The following is a 16,888-nucleotide window of genomic DNA, read 5'->3' as shown; positions in this document are numbered from 1 at the left end:
CACCATCGATCGACTGACACTTGATTCACCGCTTCCCACCACCCCGCCTACCGCCTACCGCCCACGTCTTCGGCTTCGGCATGTAGCAGCACCCCCCCTTCGCCGTCACCTCTGCATCCAACATCCACTCGTTTCAACCATGCTTCTGTGGCTCGTCCTACTCGCATTCTGTGCAGCACTGCTCCCACTTATAGCGTTGCTGTGCCTGTGCATCTACATCTCAGCCTATCGCTCCACCTCCCGTACCACCCGATCGCAATGCTTAGGTCGAAGCGCAGCGGTAGTTGTACTCGGCGACATTGGTCGATCCCCTCGAATGTGTTTTCACGTCGAATCACTAGCAAATGAAGGTTGGAAAGTAGCTATCGTAGGCTACCCCGGATCCTCCCTTCCCCCCGCCCTCCACCGCCCTTCCATCCGGCAACACCATCTTCGACCCCCACCCTCGTTTATCTCTCGTCTACCACGGAAACTTTTCATCCTCGCAGCACCAGTCAAGCTTCTGATTCAATCTCTCTCGTTCTTTTTAGAGCTAACTATGCAAGTTCATCCCCCACCAGAGCTTGTACTAGTGCAAACCCCGCCAGCATTGCCGACATTATTGGTGGTAAAAGCAGCAGCAGCACTGGTCAAAGCGAGGGTGATAATTGATTGGCATAATCTAGCGTACACTATTCTAGCCCTAAGATTGGGGGAGAAGAGTAAAGTGGTGAGGTTGGCGGAGAAATTCGAGAGATGGAGTGGGAGAACAGCATATGCTCACTTGTTTGTTTCCGAGGCCATGAGGAACCATTTAGATCTCAAATGGGGGTTGGTTGGTGAGAAAAAGGTGTTGCATGATAGACCGCCGAGTCATTTCCGTAGAGCGGAGCTGGGAGAAACACATAGCCTCATGTCTAGGCTGATACCGGCACTGCAGCCTGGGTTAGGAGAGGCCTGGCTACCAGACTACCACCTTCCCGAGAGTACACCTTTCACGCGGGAGAAGAAGGAAGCAGAGGGTGGATGGGAGAAGAGAGAAGACAGACCAGCTCTGGTAGTAAGCAGTACTTCCTGGACTGCAGATGAAGATTTTGGCCTTCTACTACGAGCTGCTAGGTTGTACGAGTACCGAGCAAGGGTGTTGAACGATCAGAAAGCTGGGGTTGGGGGTCATTCGAGAAGTAATACTGGTGAAAATATATCTTCTTCTCTCTCACCCTCCTCCACCTCGCATTTCTCCTATCCTCCATCCCCTACCTATGAAGTGGGAGTCCGCACCTCGAAAGAACGTCGTCGTCCGTCATCCGGCCTTGTCCCCTCAACTCCCCACCTTCCCGACTATCCGGCCACAACTCTCCCCCGCCTCTTGATCATCGTTACTGGTAAAGGCGAGCTTCGCGCACGCTACCTTTCCGAAATCGCCCATCTCGAACAAACCGAAAAATGGCAGTTTGTACGCATTCGAACAGCTTGGCTCGAATCTTCTGATTACCCCCTACTCCTCGGATCCGCCGAGCTGGGTGTATCGTTGCATACAAGTAGCAGTGGCTTAGATTTGCCGATGAAGGTAGTTGACATGTTGGGATGTGGATTGCCTGTATGTGCACTGGATTTTGCATGTTTGGATGAACTGGTGCGGGAGAGGTCGAATGGAGTGGTTTTCAGGGATGCGGAAGGTTTGGTCAAGGTTTGGGAGAGTTTATTGGGCAGGTGGCCGGAAAGGGATTGGTTGAGAGATGGTGGGGGGTTGGAGTGTCCTTTTGATCCGCCTACCTCCAACAGTACTCCGAGGACGGGATTACTCGAAGTGACAAGAGCAGCAGGGGGAGGGGGAGGGGGAGTGGGAGGTGTGCCAATGTCCCCCAACCCAAGTATGACTCTTCTCCACTCGCCCGAGCCTGCACCGAGCACCAACGGCTTTTTCGAAGCGGGAAAAAGCCAGAGGAGTAGAAGATCGACTTGGAGTGGGAACTGGAAACACGTTATGCGACCTCTTCTCGATCCACGAACTACTACTGACGATCAAGAGGAGGGCAAGATAGACTCACACCTGAATCCGACGCGGTCGCGCAGTTCTGCGTTGGAGTTCCCCGGGCTGGCTAATGGGGGAAGGCTTTTACAGCGTCGAACCAAGGGATATGCTCCTCTGCCGTCCAAGTATGTAGTGCGCAAGGATACTCTAGAGGATGATGATGTGGACGAGTCTCCAGCTAGTGCCGGCTTCAAATTCATCCCTCAACCAGCCCTAATCTCAGAGGGAGAGTCTCAAAAAGGTCTACGTCAACGAAAGTCTGTTTCTAAAACCGCTCCCACCACTGGTGATGATTTGATCGACCTTAACAACTCCACCGAAGCCCCTTTCTACCTTGGATCCTCAGCTGCTAAAGAAGGTTTACCGGCTATTCAAGTCTCCCATACATCCCCCTAACCGCAATGTCTGCTTTGCTCTTATCTCTGCACTCTTTTGTCTGTGCTAGCCTGACTCGACATAAACTCCGACCCAATGCGGAAGGGGAGGAGAATTAAGGGATCATATATACGTTCCAAAAGCATGTGGATATCTAAGGCGCTTTGGCGGAGTGGTTATCGCGTGGCACTAGAATCTCTTCTTTGATTCTAGAGTATTATCTGCTCGACAAAAAAAATAAAATGCCATTCCCTCTGGGAGCATAGGTTCAAATCCTGTAGGCGTCGTTTTTTGTTTTTTTTGTTTTTTTTGTTTTTTTTGTTTTTTTTGTTTTTTTTTGTTTTTTTTTGTTTTTTTTTGTTTTTTTTTTGTTTTTTTTTGTTTTTTTTTGTTTTTTTTTGTTTTTTTTTGTTTTTTTTTTGTTTTTTTTTGTTTTTTTTTTTGTTTTTTTTTGTTTTTTTGTCCCACAGCACACCCCTGAAACTGGAACGTACGAACGCGGACGACTGAGGGGCATCCCCTCCAACTTTCTGGAGCAAGATCGATCAGAAAATGGACGAGTAATGGTAAAACCAATTTTTTTTTGATATGGTGTCAGTGTCTGCCATTAGGCATCACCTCACGTCGACACTTCGACATCATAACTCATTGCAAGACTTGACAGGGGTGCTCAGCTGACTTCAGCACACCTCAACATCACACAAACCAATGACTTTGACACTGTTACGAGCTCTATGACTCATAAACACCACTGACTTATTGACCAAATCCATCTGGTCTCAAATGACTCAAATTTGATCAAATGACACTGCATTTTTTGCAAGTTTCACTGCTTCAGTGACATTGGGGAGCTCAGTCTAGTATTACTGTGCCAAACCAACACATATATCAACATCATCCACCCATTCAATCTATCTGCACCTCTTTTGGCAATGTCTCTGGGGGTCTTGATCACAACAATGACCACTTCCTGCTTCTGCTGCTCTGTGCATTCCATGGGTGCATCCTGGGGTTGGTTTCACTCACTCAGCACCTCCAATCTATTACTTTATGGCTAAGTATGGCTAAGTCCCTCAGGCCCTCCTTCGAGCCTCTGCCTACAAGTGCTCTCCTCACCTTCTCCTCCTCTGCCTTCTGTCATTGCTTGCTTTCCCATCATTCCACCTGGCTAAAGCTCTGCCCTCCTCACCAACTTCCTCCCATAAAGGCTCCTCCTTTCAGTCATCGCCCTCACCCCCCCTTCACCATCCACACTACTCCTCAACCACACCAGCTCCTTTTGTGTCCTTTCACCCTTACTCAAAGCCGCCTATCCACTCCAACAATCAGCATCATCATGCATCTGACTCTGGCCCTGTTCTCGCCTCCCCAGATATGCTGACCCATGCAGCTGATACATCCACTGCCTCTGCTCCCTTATCCCCTCAAGATCACACTGCCTTTGACATCCCTGCTACTACTCACGAGGACACCAATGAATCTGCCCCTGTCCCTCCTTCTGACCACCATGAAGATGGAGTCAATGAGGCCATGGAGGAGACCTATCTGGCTGAGCCTGACCAGCAGGCCTTCCAGCCCATCTTCACTGGTAGACTTGTCTGGTCAGCCAAATGTTCTGATAAGCCAATCGTCCCCTTTGAAGAACTCCCCCTCCCTTGGTCGGACCGACCTCCGTGTCAGGGGTCTCGCGCCTGAAACCCAGGTCGGTCTGTCGAGATACTCAGTGACTATCAAACTGTGTGACAGCTATTGTCTTGGTATCGGTGACTATCAAGTTGTGCAGTGACAGCAGGTGGTGTTCATTGTATATACTATCATAGGTTTCGGCTGACCTCTGTGGACACTCCATTCAGGGGTAGCTCGGCATGATCAATATCAATGCTTCGGTTATGATGACACCAAGGTCTGGTGTGAGTGTTGATGATGATGAGGTTGATGTCGTTGGTGATAAGGTTGGCGAGTGTTGATGATAAGGAGGTTGATGGTGTTGGTGATAAGGTTGGTGGCGTCAACACAAGTGTCCAGTGTGTTGACTTGATGCTTGAAGTGACCCCCAGACCACAGTGGACTACTGCCTTCAGTTCTATCTTGATCTGGACTGCTAACCTGCTATGGGTGCCTTTGGACATCAGGTAGTGGTGATACAACACACACACTACGATGAGGAGCAACCTTGATAGATTGCTGCTATGCTGACTGAAACTAATGTATACTTATGCTGAAGTGATAACTAGTTATATGGTGAGTAGAGTGGATGAGGATCCACTCGACCTATGATGATGAGAAAGCATGGTTATATACCTATTCTCAGCATTGCCAGTGATGCTGCTCCTGCTCTCTCTCCAGAGAGTACCTTCTTCATCAAGTACTGCTCAGGGGCCTCTCCTGCTTGGCACCCCTGTGCCTCTTGAGCTGTGTTGACTCCTTCGACACTGCTCCTCCTCCTCATGACCTGGTGTCGACTCCTTTGACACTGCTCCTTCTCCTTTGATCAGTGACAGTTCCTTTGGCTCTTGTCTCTCGAGCCCCTGAGTGGTAACCATCTGCATGCTCCTTGAGCTTGGTCCTCTTCACAGCTGTGCCTGCTCCTTGAGCTTGGTCCTCCTCGTGGCTGTGCTTGGCCCTCCTTTGCATGTGAGTCTGTAGGAGTCCATGGTCTCCATGGAGACTGCACTACGACCATGCTCTCTACTGATCTCGTCTAGATCTTCGATACCTGTGCTCCTTCCATATGAACCCGTGACCCTCCTGCTTCTTGAGCATCCAGGCCCATGACAGTAACCATCTGAGCTTGGTCCTCTTCGTGGCTGTGCCTGCTCCTTGAGCTTGGTCCTCCTCGTGGCTGTGCCTGGCCCTCCTCGCATGTGGCTCGGTTCTCCTTTGCATGTGAGTCCATAGGAGTCCATGGTCTCCATGGAGACTGCACTATGACCATGCTCCCTACTGGTATTGACTAGATCTTCGATACCTGTGCTCCTTCCATATGAACCAATGACCCTCCTGCTTCTTGAGCATCCAGGCCCATGACACTCCGGTCACCGGAATAGGAATTCCGTTCTCCAAGTCCAGAGCATTTGGGAGTGAAAAATGCTTATACTTCAGTGTTGTGTGAATCAGGTACACCAGCTAAGGGTCTAGCTGGTGTAGTGGTTTTACTGCTCACTATGTTCGGTTTGGTCACCCGATTCCCGATCCCGTAACACCTCCCTGCACTGTATGATGGCAATTTGTCCAAAATTTCAACCTCAATCATGAAGAAGACATTGCCCAAGGCTCCCTTCGTTTCCAGGCCTGTCAACAGATGCGAGCCAAGGGTATTGCCATGCCCAACTGTGTTGTTAACTTTCCTCAAAGCACCAGCTGTCATCAGTTTGTGGAGATTACAGTACCTTGTGACCACCTGGTCACTCTCAGTGAGGTCTCTCTGGTCTTCAATCAGACCAGTCTTCAACATGTCCTTGTTGGGATGGCTCTCCCTTGCAACTCCCTTGCTCTCGAGATCCTTGATGTTCCTCAGGCCAATGCTCCAACTGCCACCACTTGCTATGTGGCTCAATTGCTCAAGCCCTATGCCCAAGTTCATGATGTCTGGATTTGACAGGTCTCTTACCATGATGACCCCACTCCCCTGGCTGATACTAATGTATACATTGCCCTCATCACCACTCCAGCAGGAGACAAAGGAGGCATTGATCCCATTTGGCTTCATGCCATTCCCAGTTACATATGGATCCTCACCAACAACTGCAAGCTCAGCTATGTCAGACATTTACAATGGTGCTCATCTTGCAAGAGCCAAGTGAAATATTTCCACACATTCAAAGACTGTCCTGGTCGCCTCTGCCACAAGTGTCAACATACTGGGCACATCACCACTACCTGCCCCAATACCTCTCATGATAATGATGATACAACTGCTGTTGCTCAGCAAACAAAGGAAAGTACTCGTGGTGCCAACACCCTTGACTATAGTGCCTAATCATATCCTCCTCTCCAGCTCCCTTTTTGTCACCACTTGGAATTGTGCAACACTTAATGATCCATCCCACTTTGCCACCCTACACAATCTGTCCACCCCTCTCAGCAAAGCTGAAATCGTCTTCTTGCAGGAGATGTGACTTGTGTCAGGGGTCTCGCGCCTGAAACCCAGGTCGGTCTGTCGAGATACTCGGTGACTATCAAACTGTGCGACAGCTATTGTCTCGGTATCGGTGACTATCAAGTTGTGCAGTGACAGCAGGTGGCATTCGTTGTATATACTATCGTAGGTTTTGGCTGACCTCTGTGGACACTCCGTTCAGGGGTAGCTTGGCACGATCAATATCAATGCTTTGGTTATGATGACACCAAGGTCTGGGGTGAGTGTTGATGATGATGAGGTTGATGTCGTTGGTGATAAGGTTGGTGAGTGTTGATGATAAGGAGGTTGATGGTGTTGGTGATAAGGTTGGTGGCGTCAACACTAGTCTCCAGTGTGTTGACTTGATGCTTGAAGTGACCCCCGGACCGCAGTGGACTACTGCCTTTGGTTCTATCTATATCCGGACCGCTAACCTGCTATGGGCGCCTTTGGACGTCAGGTAGTGGTGATACAACACACACACTACAATGAGGAGCAACCTTGATAGATTGCTGCTATGCTGACTGTAACTAATGAGTACTTATGTTTCTAAAGTATTGACTAGTTGTATGGTGAGTAGAGTGGATGAGGATCCACTCGACCTATGATGATGAGAAAGCATGGTTATATACCTCTTCACAGCATTGCCAGCGATGCTGCTCCTGCTCTCTCTCCAGAGAGTACCTTCTTCATCGAGTACTGCTCAGGGGCCTCTCCTGCTTGGCACCCCTGTGCCTCTTGAGTGGTGTCGACTCCTTCGACACTGCTCCTCCTCCTCATGACCTGGTGTCGACTCCTTCGACACTGCTCCTTCTCCTAGCCCCTGAGTGGTAACCATCTGCATGCTCCTTGAGCTTGGTCCTCTTCGTGGCTGTGCTTGGCCCTCCTTTGCATGTGAGTCCATAGGAGTCCATGGTCTCCATGGAGACTGCACTATGACCATGCTCTCTACTGATCTCGACTAGATCTTCGATACCTGTGCTCCTTCCATATGAACCCGTGACCCTCCTGCTTCTTGAGCATCCAGGCCCATGACAACTTGCCTCTCCTCACCGCCTTCTGACTGCCAACCCTTTTCTTCACCTTCACCATCCCTTTGCATCCTGGGGCCACCAAGCGATTCTAGGTCATGATTGCAGTATATTACTATGGAACACCAAGTGGAAGATTGAGGGAACTCATTTTCATCACTATGCGATGTATGCACAAGTCTGCATCCCTGAATCTGAACTGGCACTGGGCCAATCCATCCAACTCTTGCACTTATGGAGCATTCATGCACCTCCCGAAGATGCTCCTCACTGTGCTTTCTGGGAGCAAGACGAAGCCGGCCTCTCATTACTAGACATTGCTGCAGCCAGCAACTCCTCCGCAGCCATCATAGGTGTGGACTGGAATGCAGTGGTTTTCTCTATGCTCGACAACTACCCACCCTGACAGCAATGGAGTCAACTCCCTCTTGGACAGCTAATGCTGGCTGGTATGGTCAACACCTTTTGGACCCTCTACCCTCAAGGCATCAGCTATACATGCCATCATATCCAAAACGGCCAACTCATTTCTGCTTGCCGCATTGACAGCATCTGGGCCTCACACAGCCTCATTCCCTTCCTTCAAAATGTCGAGATCTGTCCAAGTGGGTCAGATCATAGTATCATCACTCTAGGCCTCCAAACTAGCACTCATCGAGAAGAGTTGGGCCCGGGCATTTAGCGATTGCATTGGGAAGCCCATTGTCATGGGGCTGCATGCGCAGGAAGCAGGAAGATCCGTCGACTCATATGAAGGGAGTGCAGGAATCAAGGAATTGGGCAGATTGTCAGATTTGCAGCAGAGTTCACTGAGATCTGTAGTAGAGACAGCTCTATTACAGATCTCACCTAGATCAGCATGAGCGAAGTTGATATTATGAATCCCACTGAGATCAGTAGTTTAAGAGACCATGTGGCAGATTCTGTGGAGATCAGTGGCAAGGATGAGTGTATGACAAATTCACATGCAAGGGGACCAAGTGCTGCCAAGGAAGGGTCCGAGCTCAGGAGCATGCAGCTGGTTACCACTCAGGGGGCACAAGATGAAGACCTGGAGGACTGTTGCTGGTCGAAGGAAGAAGAGCTGTGTCAAGGACACTGGCAAGCAGGTCATGAGGAGGAGGAGCAGTGTCGAAGGAGACGACACACAGCTCAGAAGAGACAGGAAACAGTGTCGCTGGTGACACTGGGAGAACGTCTATAAAGAGCATGCTTCCTTGCCACAAGTAGTTGAGTGGATCTCCATCCACTCTACACCATACATAACTAGTTATCACTTCAGCATAAGTATATATTAGTTTCAGTCAGCATAGTCACAATCAAGTAGATTGCTTCCATTGTAGCATGTGTGTTGTATCACTGCTCACTGACATCCAAAGGTGGTTCATAGCAAACCAGCAGTCCAGATAAAGATAGAACTGAAGGCAGTAGTCCACTGTGATCTGGGGATCACTTCAAGCAATAGTTGACACACTGGACACTCATGTTGATATCACCAAACAATCATATTCACACCAGGCCTTGGTGTTAGTACAACTCATATCATTATTGATTGTGCTGAGCTACCTCTGGATGGAGTGTCCACAGTGGCCAGTTGAAACCTGCAATAGCAAAACCCTTACTGCAGTTCCAAGTGAGAAAAGTGATAGAGATGGCTCTACTACATATTTCACTGAGAATCGCAATACCACAAGTGTTGTTGCATAACTCAACAGGATTTGTAATAGACATGACTCTATTACCAATTCCAGGTTTTGGGCATGCAACCACTGACATTAGAGTGGATGGTTCAAGCAGCACCCCATGATCAGCATGATGGACTCAAGCCTCAACAACAAGCTCGAGAGGCTACTCTCCCTAATGGAAGCTCAGCTGGAGCTTACCAGGCAGGGTCAATGAGAGGAATGACTTTGTCATGCTCACCTGAGTGGAGAGGAGATGGTTGAGCTCTCCCACTCAGAAGATCAGACAGGAGGGGACAAATCCATGATAGGAGACCTGCAAACTCCTACTCCAACATCATGACTGAGGCAATCAGTATTGTTTGCTGACTTGGATGAGCAGTCTGACATCAACTACGAGAAGTACACTTCCCCCACCAGGCCGAGATACATCAAGCCCAGGGTGGATCTGTACAATAGGCCAAGGATGGATCCTTATGGCCTGGATCAGGAGGATGATGCTAGCGTGACAGAAGATCTCTCACAATCAAAGCCAATCACCACCCCATTTCCCAAGTTCAATCCTAGAGACATTGAGATCTTCATCCTTGAAGCTGAAGCGTGGTTCAAGTTCAACCAGGTTTATGAGCAAGCTGTCATGGGCCTGGATGCTCAAGAAGCAGGAGGGTCACTGGTTCATATGGAAGGAGCACAGGTATCGAAGATCTAGTCGATACCATTAGAGAGCATGGTCATAATGCAGTCTCCATGGAGACCATGGACTCCTACGGACTCACATGCAAAGGAGGACCAAGCCATATGTGAGGAGGGCCAGGCACAGCCACGAGGAGGACCAAGCTCAAGGAGCAGGCACAGCCACGAAGAGGACCAAGCTCAAGGAGCATGCAGATGGTTACCACTCAGGGGCTCGAGAGACAAGAGTCAAAGGAACCATCACCAGTCAGAGGAGGAGGAGCAGTGTCGAAGGAGTCGACACCACTCAAGAGGCACAGGGGTGCCAAGCAGGAGAGGCCCCTGAGCAGTACTCGATGAAGAAGGTACTCTCTGGAGAGAGAGCAGGAGCAGCATCGCTGGCAATGCTGTGAAGAGGTATATAACCATGCTTTCTCATCATCATAGGTCGAGTGGATCCTCATCCACTCTACTCACCATACAACTAGTCAATACTTTAGAAACATAAGTACTCATTAGTTACAGTCAGCATAGCAGCAATCTATCAAGGTTGCTCCAACCCTACGATAGTATATACCACAAACGCCACCAGCTGTCACTGCACAACTTGATAGTTGTCAGGGGTCTCGCGCCTGAAACCCAGGTCGGTCTGTCGAGATACTCGGTGACTATCAAACTGTGTGACAGCTATTGTCTCGAGATACTCGGTGACTATCAAGTTGTGCAGTGACAGCAGGTGGCGTTTGTTGTGTATACTATCGTAGGTTTCGGCTGACCTCTGTGGACACTCCGTTCAGGGGTAGCTCGGCACGATCAATATCAATGTTATGATGACACCAAGGTCTGGTGTGAGTGTTGATGATGATGAGGTTGATGGTGTTGGTGATGGGATTGGTGATGTCGATGATAATGAGGTTGATGGTGTTGGTGATAAGGTTGGTGGCGTCAACACGAGTGTCCAGTGTGTTGACTTGATGCTCGAAGTGATCCCCGGACCGCAGTGGACTACTGCCTTCGGTTCTATCTATATCCGGACCGCTAACCTGCTATGGGCGCCTTCGGACGTCAGGTAGTGGTGATACAACACACACACTACGATGAGGAGCAACCTTGATAGATTGCTGCTATGCTGACTGTAACTAATGAGTACTTGTGTTTCTAAAGTATTGACTAGTTGTATGGTGAGTAGAGTGGATGGGGATCCACTCGACCTATGATGATGAGAAAGCATGGTTATATACCTCTTCACAGCATTGCCAGCGATGCTGCTCCTGCTCTCTCTCCAGAGAGTACCTTCTTCATCGAGTACTGCTCAGGGCCTCTCCTGCTTGGCACCCCTGTGCCTCTTGTCGACACTGCTCCTCCTCCTCATGACCTGGTGTCGACTCCTTCGACACTGCTCCTCCTCCTTTGATCAGTGACAGTTCCTTTGGCTCTTGTCTCTCGAGCCCCTGAGTGGTAACCATCTGCATGCTCCTTGAGCTTGGTCCTCTTCGTGGCTGTGCTTGGCCCTCCTTTGCATGTGAGTCCATAGGGGTCCATGGTCTCCATGGAGACTGCACTACGACCATGCTTTCTACTGGTGTCGACTAGGTCTTCGATACCTGTGCTCCTTCCATATGAACCCATGACCCTCCTGCTTCTTGAGCATCCAGGCCCATGACACTACCCCCCTCTTAAGAGCCGAGCTCCGTCGAGGCATGCTCTGGTCTGGTTCATGCTGACTCCTCCTCCTTGACAACATCGCCAACATCATCCTTCCTCTTCCTCTCTCTACTCCTCCTGTTCTCTCCTCCTCTCTCCACTCTGTCTACTCACTCGTCCCCCCTCCGACACCTCATACTCCTGGATGAGGTCGGGACAGTTGAGGTTCTCTACTGGTTCCCATGAAGCAGCTTCCTCTGAGTACCCTCTCCACAACACCTTGTACTCCGTAGTCCCATTGTGTGAACGCTTGTCGATGAGTGCTTCGACTTCGAAATCGAGGTCCTCATCTGGAAGTGATGGTATGGTGGGCTGTTCAGCACGTTGAGGAAGAGAACTTGTTCTTGCTGGCTCGAGCATGGAGACATGGAACACATCATGCACCCTAAGGTTTGCTGGCAATGTGATTCGATAAGCTCGGCGTCCTACCCGTTCCTGAACTGGGTAGGGTCCTGCGAACCGGGTGTCTAATTTGGGTGTGGGTCTCCTTGTCTTCCAGTTTCGTCGGTTGATATAGACCATATCACCCACCTTAAACTCGATGTCCTTGTGCTTCCTGTTATACTGGTTTACTGATCTACGTTGTGCCTCTCTGATCTGCTCCTGGAGGTACTTGCAACGCTCCTTTCCATCCATGAGGTACTCGAAGCGACCTGGATCATTGACTCCTAGTCGTTGAGGGATGTCAGGATGAGCTTTGGGGTTCCATCCATAGCATGCAAAGAATGGTGAGACACCAATGCTGTTGTGGACCGTGTTGTTATATACAAAGGCCGCAGTGTCCAGCAGGTTGGCCCAGTCATTCTGCTCATAGTTGCAGTACATCCTGAGATATTGCTCTATGACCTGATTGACTCTCTCTGTCTGACCATCAGTTTGAGGATGGTAGGCCGTGCTAAGTGAGTGCTTCACACCCATTTGCTCTGCAAATGCCTTCCATGCTCCTGATATGAACTGCCTGCCTCGGTCCGAGACCATGTGATCTGGGTATCCGAAGAGTCTAACCATGTGTCCATATAGCAATACTGCAGTCTGTTTGGCTGTGACTGTCTTATGGGTTGGAGCTAGTATGGCAAACTTGGTTAACCTGTCGACGATGACTAGGATAGAGTCATAGGTCTTGGAGTCATACTTCTTTGATGGTGGTAGTCCTTCAATGAAGTCGAGGGATATGGAGCCCCAGGGCCTGTCTGGGGTTGCTAGTGGCTGTAGCAAACCATATGGACGGTGACGAGGAGCTTTGTACCTAGCACATACAGGACAACTTGCTACATAGTCTGCAATCCAAGCTGTCATGTTTGGCCACCAGTAATGTCGTTGAGCTGCCTTGATGGTAGCATCTCTTCCTACGTGTCCAGCAGTGATACCATCATGGCATTGGGTCATCACCATGAATCGCAGATGCTCTACAGAGAGAGACTGTCCATCTACCTCTTTGGCACTCCTTGAGTGTCGGTTGTTGGTCCTCCCTGGCATGATCACCTTGGGGATAACCAACCTTCCTCCACTGTACCATAGGTCATCCTTGAGTTCGAAAGGCTTCTTCCTATGTATCTCCTGTAGCTCTTGGTCTAAAGGCTGGAAGATCTTGACCAGATCTTTGAGACCTTTTGATGCTATGGACTCCATCGAGATCATGGGGGCCACTAGGAGCGAGTCATGGTCTGCTGTCTCCTTGAATACTCGAGGAGGCAGTAGTTGCCTCACATTGTGATCCTGCTCTTCACCGGCTGGTTGCATGTCTGTCCTTCTGGTGAGAGCATCGGGTTCACCACCTTTGTCTCCTGGTCGATACTGCAATATGAAGTCGAAGTCTGCTAGTAGTATTGCCCATCGAGCTTGTCGACCTGTGATGCGTCTCTGTGACTTGAAGTACTTGAGGGCTTCATGGTCAGTGAGGATGACCAGTTGGTTCGGTAGTCCAGCTAACATGTGTCGCCACTGAGTGAGGCAGGCGACCACAGCTAGGAGCTCCTTATCATGGATCTCATAGTTCTTCTCGGCAGAAGACATCTTCCTAGAGTAGAAGGCCACTGGATGCCATCGTCCTTCATGCTCCTGCTTGAGTACTCCTGCTATAGCAAAGTCACTTGCATCAGTCTCCAACCTTGTTGGAAGGTGGTAGTCGAAGTGCTGAAGCACTCCTGCTGATGTGAAGGCCTGGATGAGCTTGTGGAAGGCCTGTTGGGCCTCCTCTGGTAGCTCGAACTTCTTGAACCGTTCTATAGGCTTTACCAGTGCTGTCAAGGGCTTGGCTATGCGAGCAAAGTGGGCTATGAACCTTCGATAGAAGTTGGCAAAACCCAGGAACCTCTGGATGTCATGGATTGACTCTGGCATTGGCCACTCCTTGACAGTGCGCACCTTTTCTGGGTCCATCTCTATGCCCGTTGGCTTGATGATGTACCCCAGGAACTCGACTGTCTTGGTGTGGAACTCACACTTCGACAGCTTAGCAAAGAGCCTGTTGCTCCTTAAGCGAATGAGGACCTCGGTGACATGCTTCACATGTACCTCTTCAGTGTCACTGAAGATCAGGAAGTCATCTAAGTATACCACTACATATACTCCAATGATGTCTCGGAAGATGTCATTGATGAATGACTGGAAGTGAGCCGGAGCATTGGCTAGGCCAAAGGGCATCACTAGGTACTCATAGAGTCCCAACTGAGTGCCAAAAGCTGTCTTCCATTCATCTCCTTTAGCAATCCGGATGAGGTTGTATGCTGCTCTAAGGTCTAGCTTGGTATAGATCCTTGCCTTCCTGAGTAAGAACAGCTGCTCCTCGATGAGGGGCAATGGTGCCCTGTTCTTGACAGTGATCTCGTTGAGACCTCTGTAGTCCACACAGAGTCTGAGACCTCCATCCTTCTTTGGTACGAAGAGCACTGGTGATCGTGCCGGGCTCTTCGATGGTCTTATGAACCCCTTCTCGAGGTTCTCATCCAAGTACCTCCTCAACTCGGACATCTCCTTGGGTCCCTTAAGGTATAGGGGCCCTTGAGGTGGCTTCCCTCCTTCTATCAACTCGAGATGGAGATCATGCTCGGTATGATGGGGCAGCTTGTCTGCTTCCACCTCATCAAACACATCTCGCAGGTGTTGGTATGGCTTTGGTATGTCTGCAGCCGTCACCACCTTATCTTCCTCCACCTCCATCTCGACTCCTTTGTCTGCGCCTGTAGGTACAAAACCAAAGGCTGGGAGTGATGATGGTGGCTCCTCTAACAGCATGAACCCTATGGGTCCATCTTCCAGAGCTGCTCGTAGTATGCGCTCTGCTGAGACAAACTCGTTACCATGAAGGGTTGGTCCCCTCATGGTTAGGTCCCTTGCTCTTGCTGCTTCAGGGGGTCTCCTAGGGGGTCGGTCCTGCTCCTGAGTCTTGAACTCCAGCTGGCCCGTATCCCATTGTATGGTGGGTTTGAGCCTCCGTAGCTCAGTGAACCCCAGGATGAGGTCATAGTCTGCAGTGTCGGCCACTGAAGCTTCGACCACACCCAGATTGTGTGTACCAATAGATACCTGCATGCTCGCAGAACTATTGATGGAGAGTTGGTGCCCGGTGACACCATGGATCGATCTTGTTTTTATGGGTTTTGTGGGTATTTGGTACTTACTAATGAAAGAATCTGAGACTATGGACAAACCAGCACCGGTATCAGCTAGTATCCGAGCAGGATGGTCTTGAACCATTCCAGAGAGCTCCAGTACTGCTTTGCCTCCACTGGTAGAGAAACATACTTGACAATCTTGATATATACAGAGTGATGGCGAGGAGGTTTGTAGAGCAATGCATGCCATCAGTGCATCACCCCACTGACGTTTCCCTCGTCGTCATCATCATCGTGCTCCTCCTCGTGATCGGGGTCCATGGGTTGCTGGTATGAGCTGAGGTCCATGGCCTCGGGGTCACCTGTCTCAGTGCTGCCTGTGTGGCCATCTCCTGAGTCGGTGGCCTCCTCGAAGGGGTCTGCTGTGGTGACCATAACCTTTGGTCCCATGGGTCGAGAGCTAAGAGGGTTTACCCTCCTGCTGGGGCAGTCTCTGGCCCAATGGCCGATACCCTTGCATACATGACAGGTGTTGATACCTGATGGAGCAGGGCTTCCTTGCTTCGAGGGTTGGGTGGGATGATGAGGAAGGGGTCGGTTTAGGTTTTGTATAGTTGCTTGTGTAGTTGCTTGTGATGGTGATCGAGCTGGATAAGTTTGAGTGGGTTGTCGGATGGGGATCGAACTTTGATTTGGCCGAGACCCAGTTCTTAGTGGAGGTGATGTGGTGTTTGGGAGTGAGTGTCTAGCCGAGGACTGCTGTAGTAGCATCCTCTGTCGATCGATCTCCTCAACCTCTCGATACCACTCCCATCTCTTCCCAGGTGGATTCCTCTCGAACTTCTCCTGTATGCTACGAGTGAGACTACCTCTGAAGAGATCAATCACTAGCTCATTGTCATCTAGGTTGACCTGTCCTTCCAAGTCTCTGAACCGCTCTACATGACGTGTGGCAGCACCAGGAGCATCACTTGTGAGTCTGAGAGCCAACAGCTTGTTGTATGCCTCCATCCTAGCATTGCGTGGGTTGAACTGCTCTGACAGTCGCTCTGTGAAGTAGTGCCAATCATTGAACAACCTTCCTTCTCTAGCTCTATCAATACGGAGCTTGGAGGTCCACCACTCTCTTGCTGTCCCTTCCAGTTGAGCACCCATGTGATTGATCATCCTAGACTGCTCATACACCTGGTTGAACTTAAACCATGCTTCGGCTTCTAGAATGAAGATCTCCATGTCTCGGGGATTGAACTTTGGAAAGGGGGTGGCAATGGGCTTTGACCGGTTAAGCTCTGCCATGATGCTGGTATCCTCCTCGTGGTCCAGGGGGTAAGGATCCGTCCTAGTCCTGCTGTAGGGGTCCAGCTTAGTCTTGACATATCTTGGCCCAGTAGGTGAAGCATACTTCTCGTAGTTGATGTCCTCCTGCTCATCCAGGTTGAATGAGACTGATCGTCTTGGTCGTGGAGCTGGAGTAGGAGTATGTGGGTCTCCTATCATAGACTCATCTCCTCCTCCTGCTTGGTCTTCTGAGTGAGAGAGGTCCATTGTCTCCTCCCTACCCAGCTGAGCTCGTTGTAGTCGTTCCTCTCGATGACCCTGCCTAGTAAGCTCTAGCTGAGCTTCCAATAGAGTGAGTAGTCTATCGAGCTTATTGTTGAGGTCTGGGTCCGTCATGGTGATCGTGAGGAGCTGCTTGAATGATCCACTCTAATGTCAGGGGTCTCGCGCCTGAAACC

The 16,888-nt window shown here is 50.0% G+C and overlaps 4 protein-coding genes and 1 non-coding gene across 5 annotated transcripts; 4 read left to right on the top strand and 1 right to left on the bottom strand.

Moving 5' to 3' along the window:
• Nucleotides 1-139: 139 nt before the first annotated feature.
• On the top strand, nucleotides 140-2,410 carry UHO2_05329 (uncharacterized protein; the record flags this gene model as incomplete). Its single annotated transcript, XM_041560145.1, has 1 exon — nucleotides 140-2,410. The coding sequence occupies one exon, from the start codon at nucleotides 140-142 to the stop codon at nucleotides 2,408-2,410; it is 2,271 nt and encodes a 756-aa protein (XP_041416079.1).
• Nucleotides 2,411-2,547: 137 nt separating this feature from the next.
• On the top strand, nucleotides 2,548-2,676 carry tRNA-Ser(AGA). The gene has a single exon. It is a non-coding gene; the product is annotated as a tRNA-Ser (tRNA).
• A 1,087-nt stretch (nucleotides 2,677-3,763) lies between these two features.
• On the top strand, nucleotides 3,764-4,084 carry UHO2_05328 (uncharacterized protein; the record flags this gene model as incomplete). Its single annotated transcript, XM_041560144.1, has 1 exon — nucleotides 3,764-4,084. One exon carries the CDS (start codon nucleotides 3,764-3,766, stop codon nucleotides 4,082-4,084), a length of 321 nt encoding a protein of 106 aa, XP_041416078.1.
• Nucleotides 4,085-5,841: 1,757 nt separating this feature from the next.
• Nucleotides 5,842-6,192, top strand: UHO2_05327 (uncharacterized protein; the record flags this gene model as incomplete). Its single annotated transcript, XM_041560143.1, has 1 exon — nucleotides 5,842-6,192. One exon carries the CDS (start codon nucleotides 5,842-5,844, stop codon nucleotides 6,190-6,192), a length of 351 nt encoding a protein of 116 aa, XP_041416077.1.
• Nucleotides 6,193-11,667: 5,475 nt separating this feature from the next.
• Nucleotides 11,668-15,294, bottom strand: UHO2_05326 (uncharacterized protein; the record flags this gene model as incomplete). The annotated part of the gene is made up of 1 exon (XM_041560142.1): nucleotides 11,668-15,294. One exon carries the CDS (start codon nucleotides 15,292-15,294, stop codon nucleotides 11,668-11,670), a length of 3,627 nt encoding a protein of 1,208 aa, XP_041416076.1.
• Between the last annotated feature and the right edge of the window lie 1,594 nt (nucleotides 15,295-16,888).

This window comes from Ustilago hordei, assembly GCF_900519145.1.
Source record: "Ustilago hordei strain Uho2 genome assembly, contig: UHO2_contig_13, whole genome shotgun sequence".
Classification (NCBI taxonomy): domain Eukaryota; kingdom Fungi; phylum Basidiomycota; class Ustilaginomycetes; order Ustilaginales; family Ustilaginaceae; genus Ustilago; species Ustilago hordei.
Note: the sequence above shows the minus strand (reverse complement) of the source record. Positions and strands in the feature narration are given on the sequence as shown.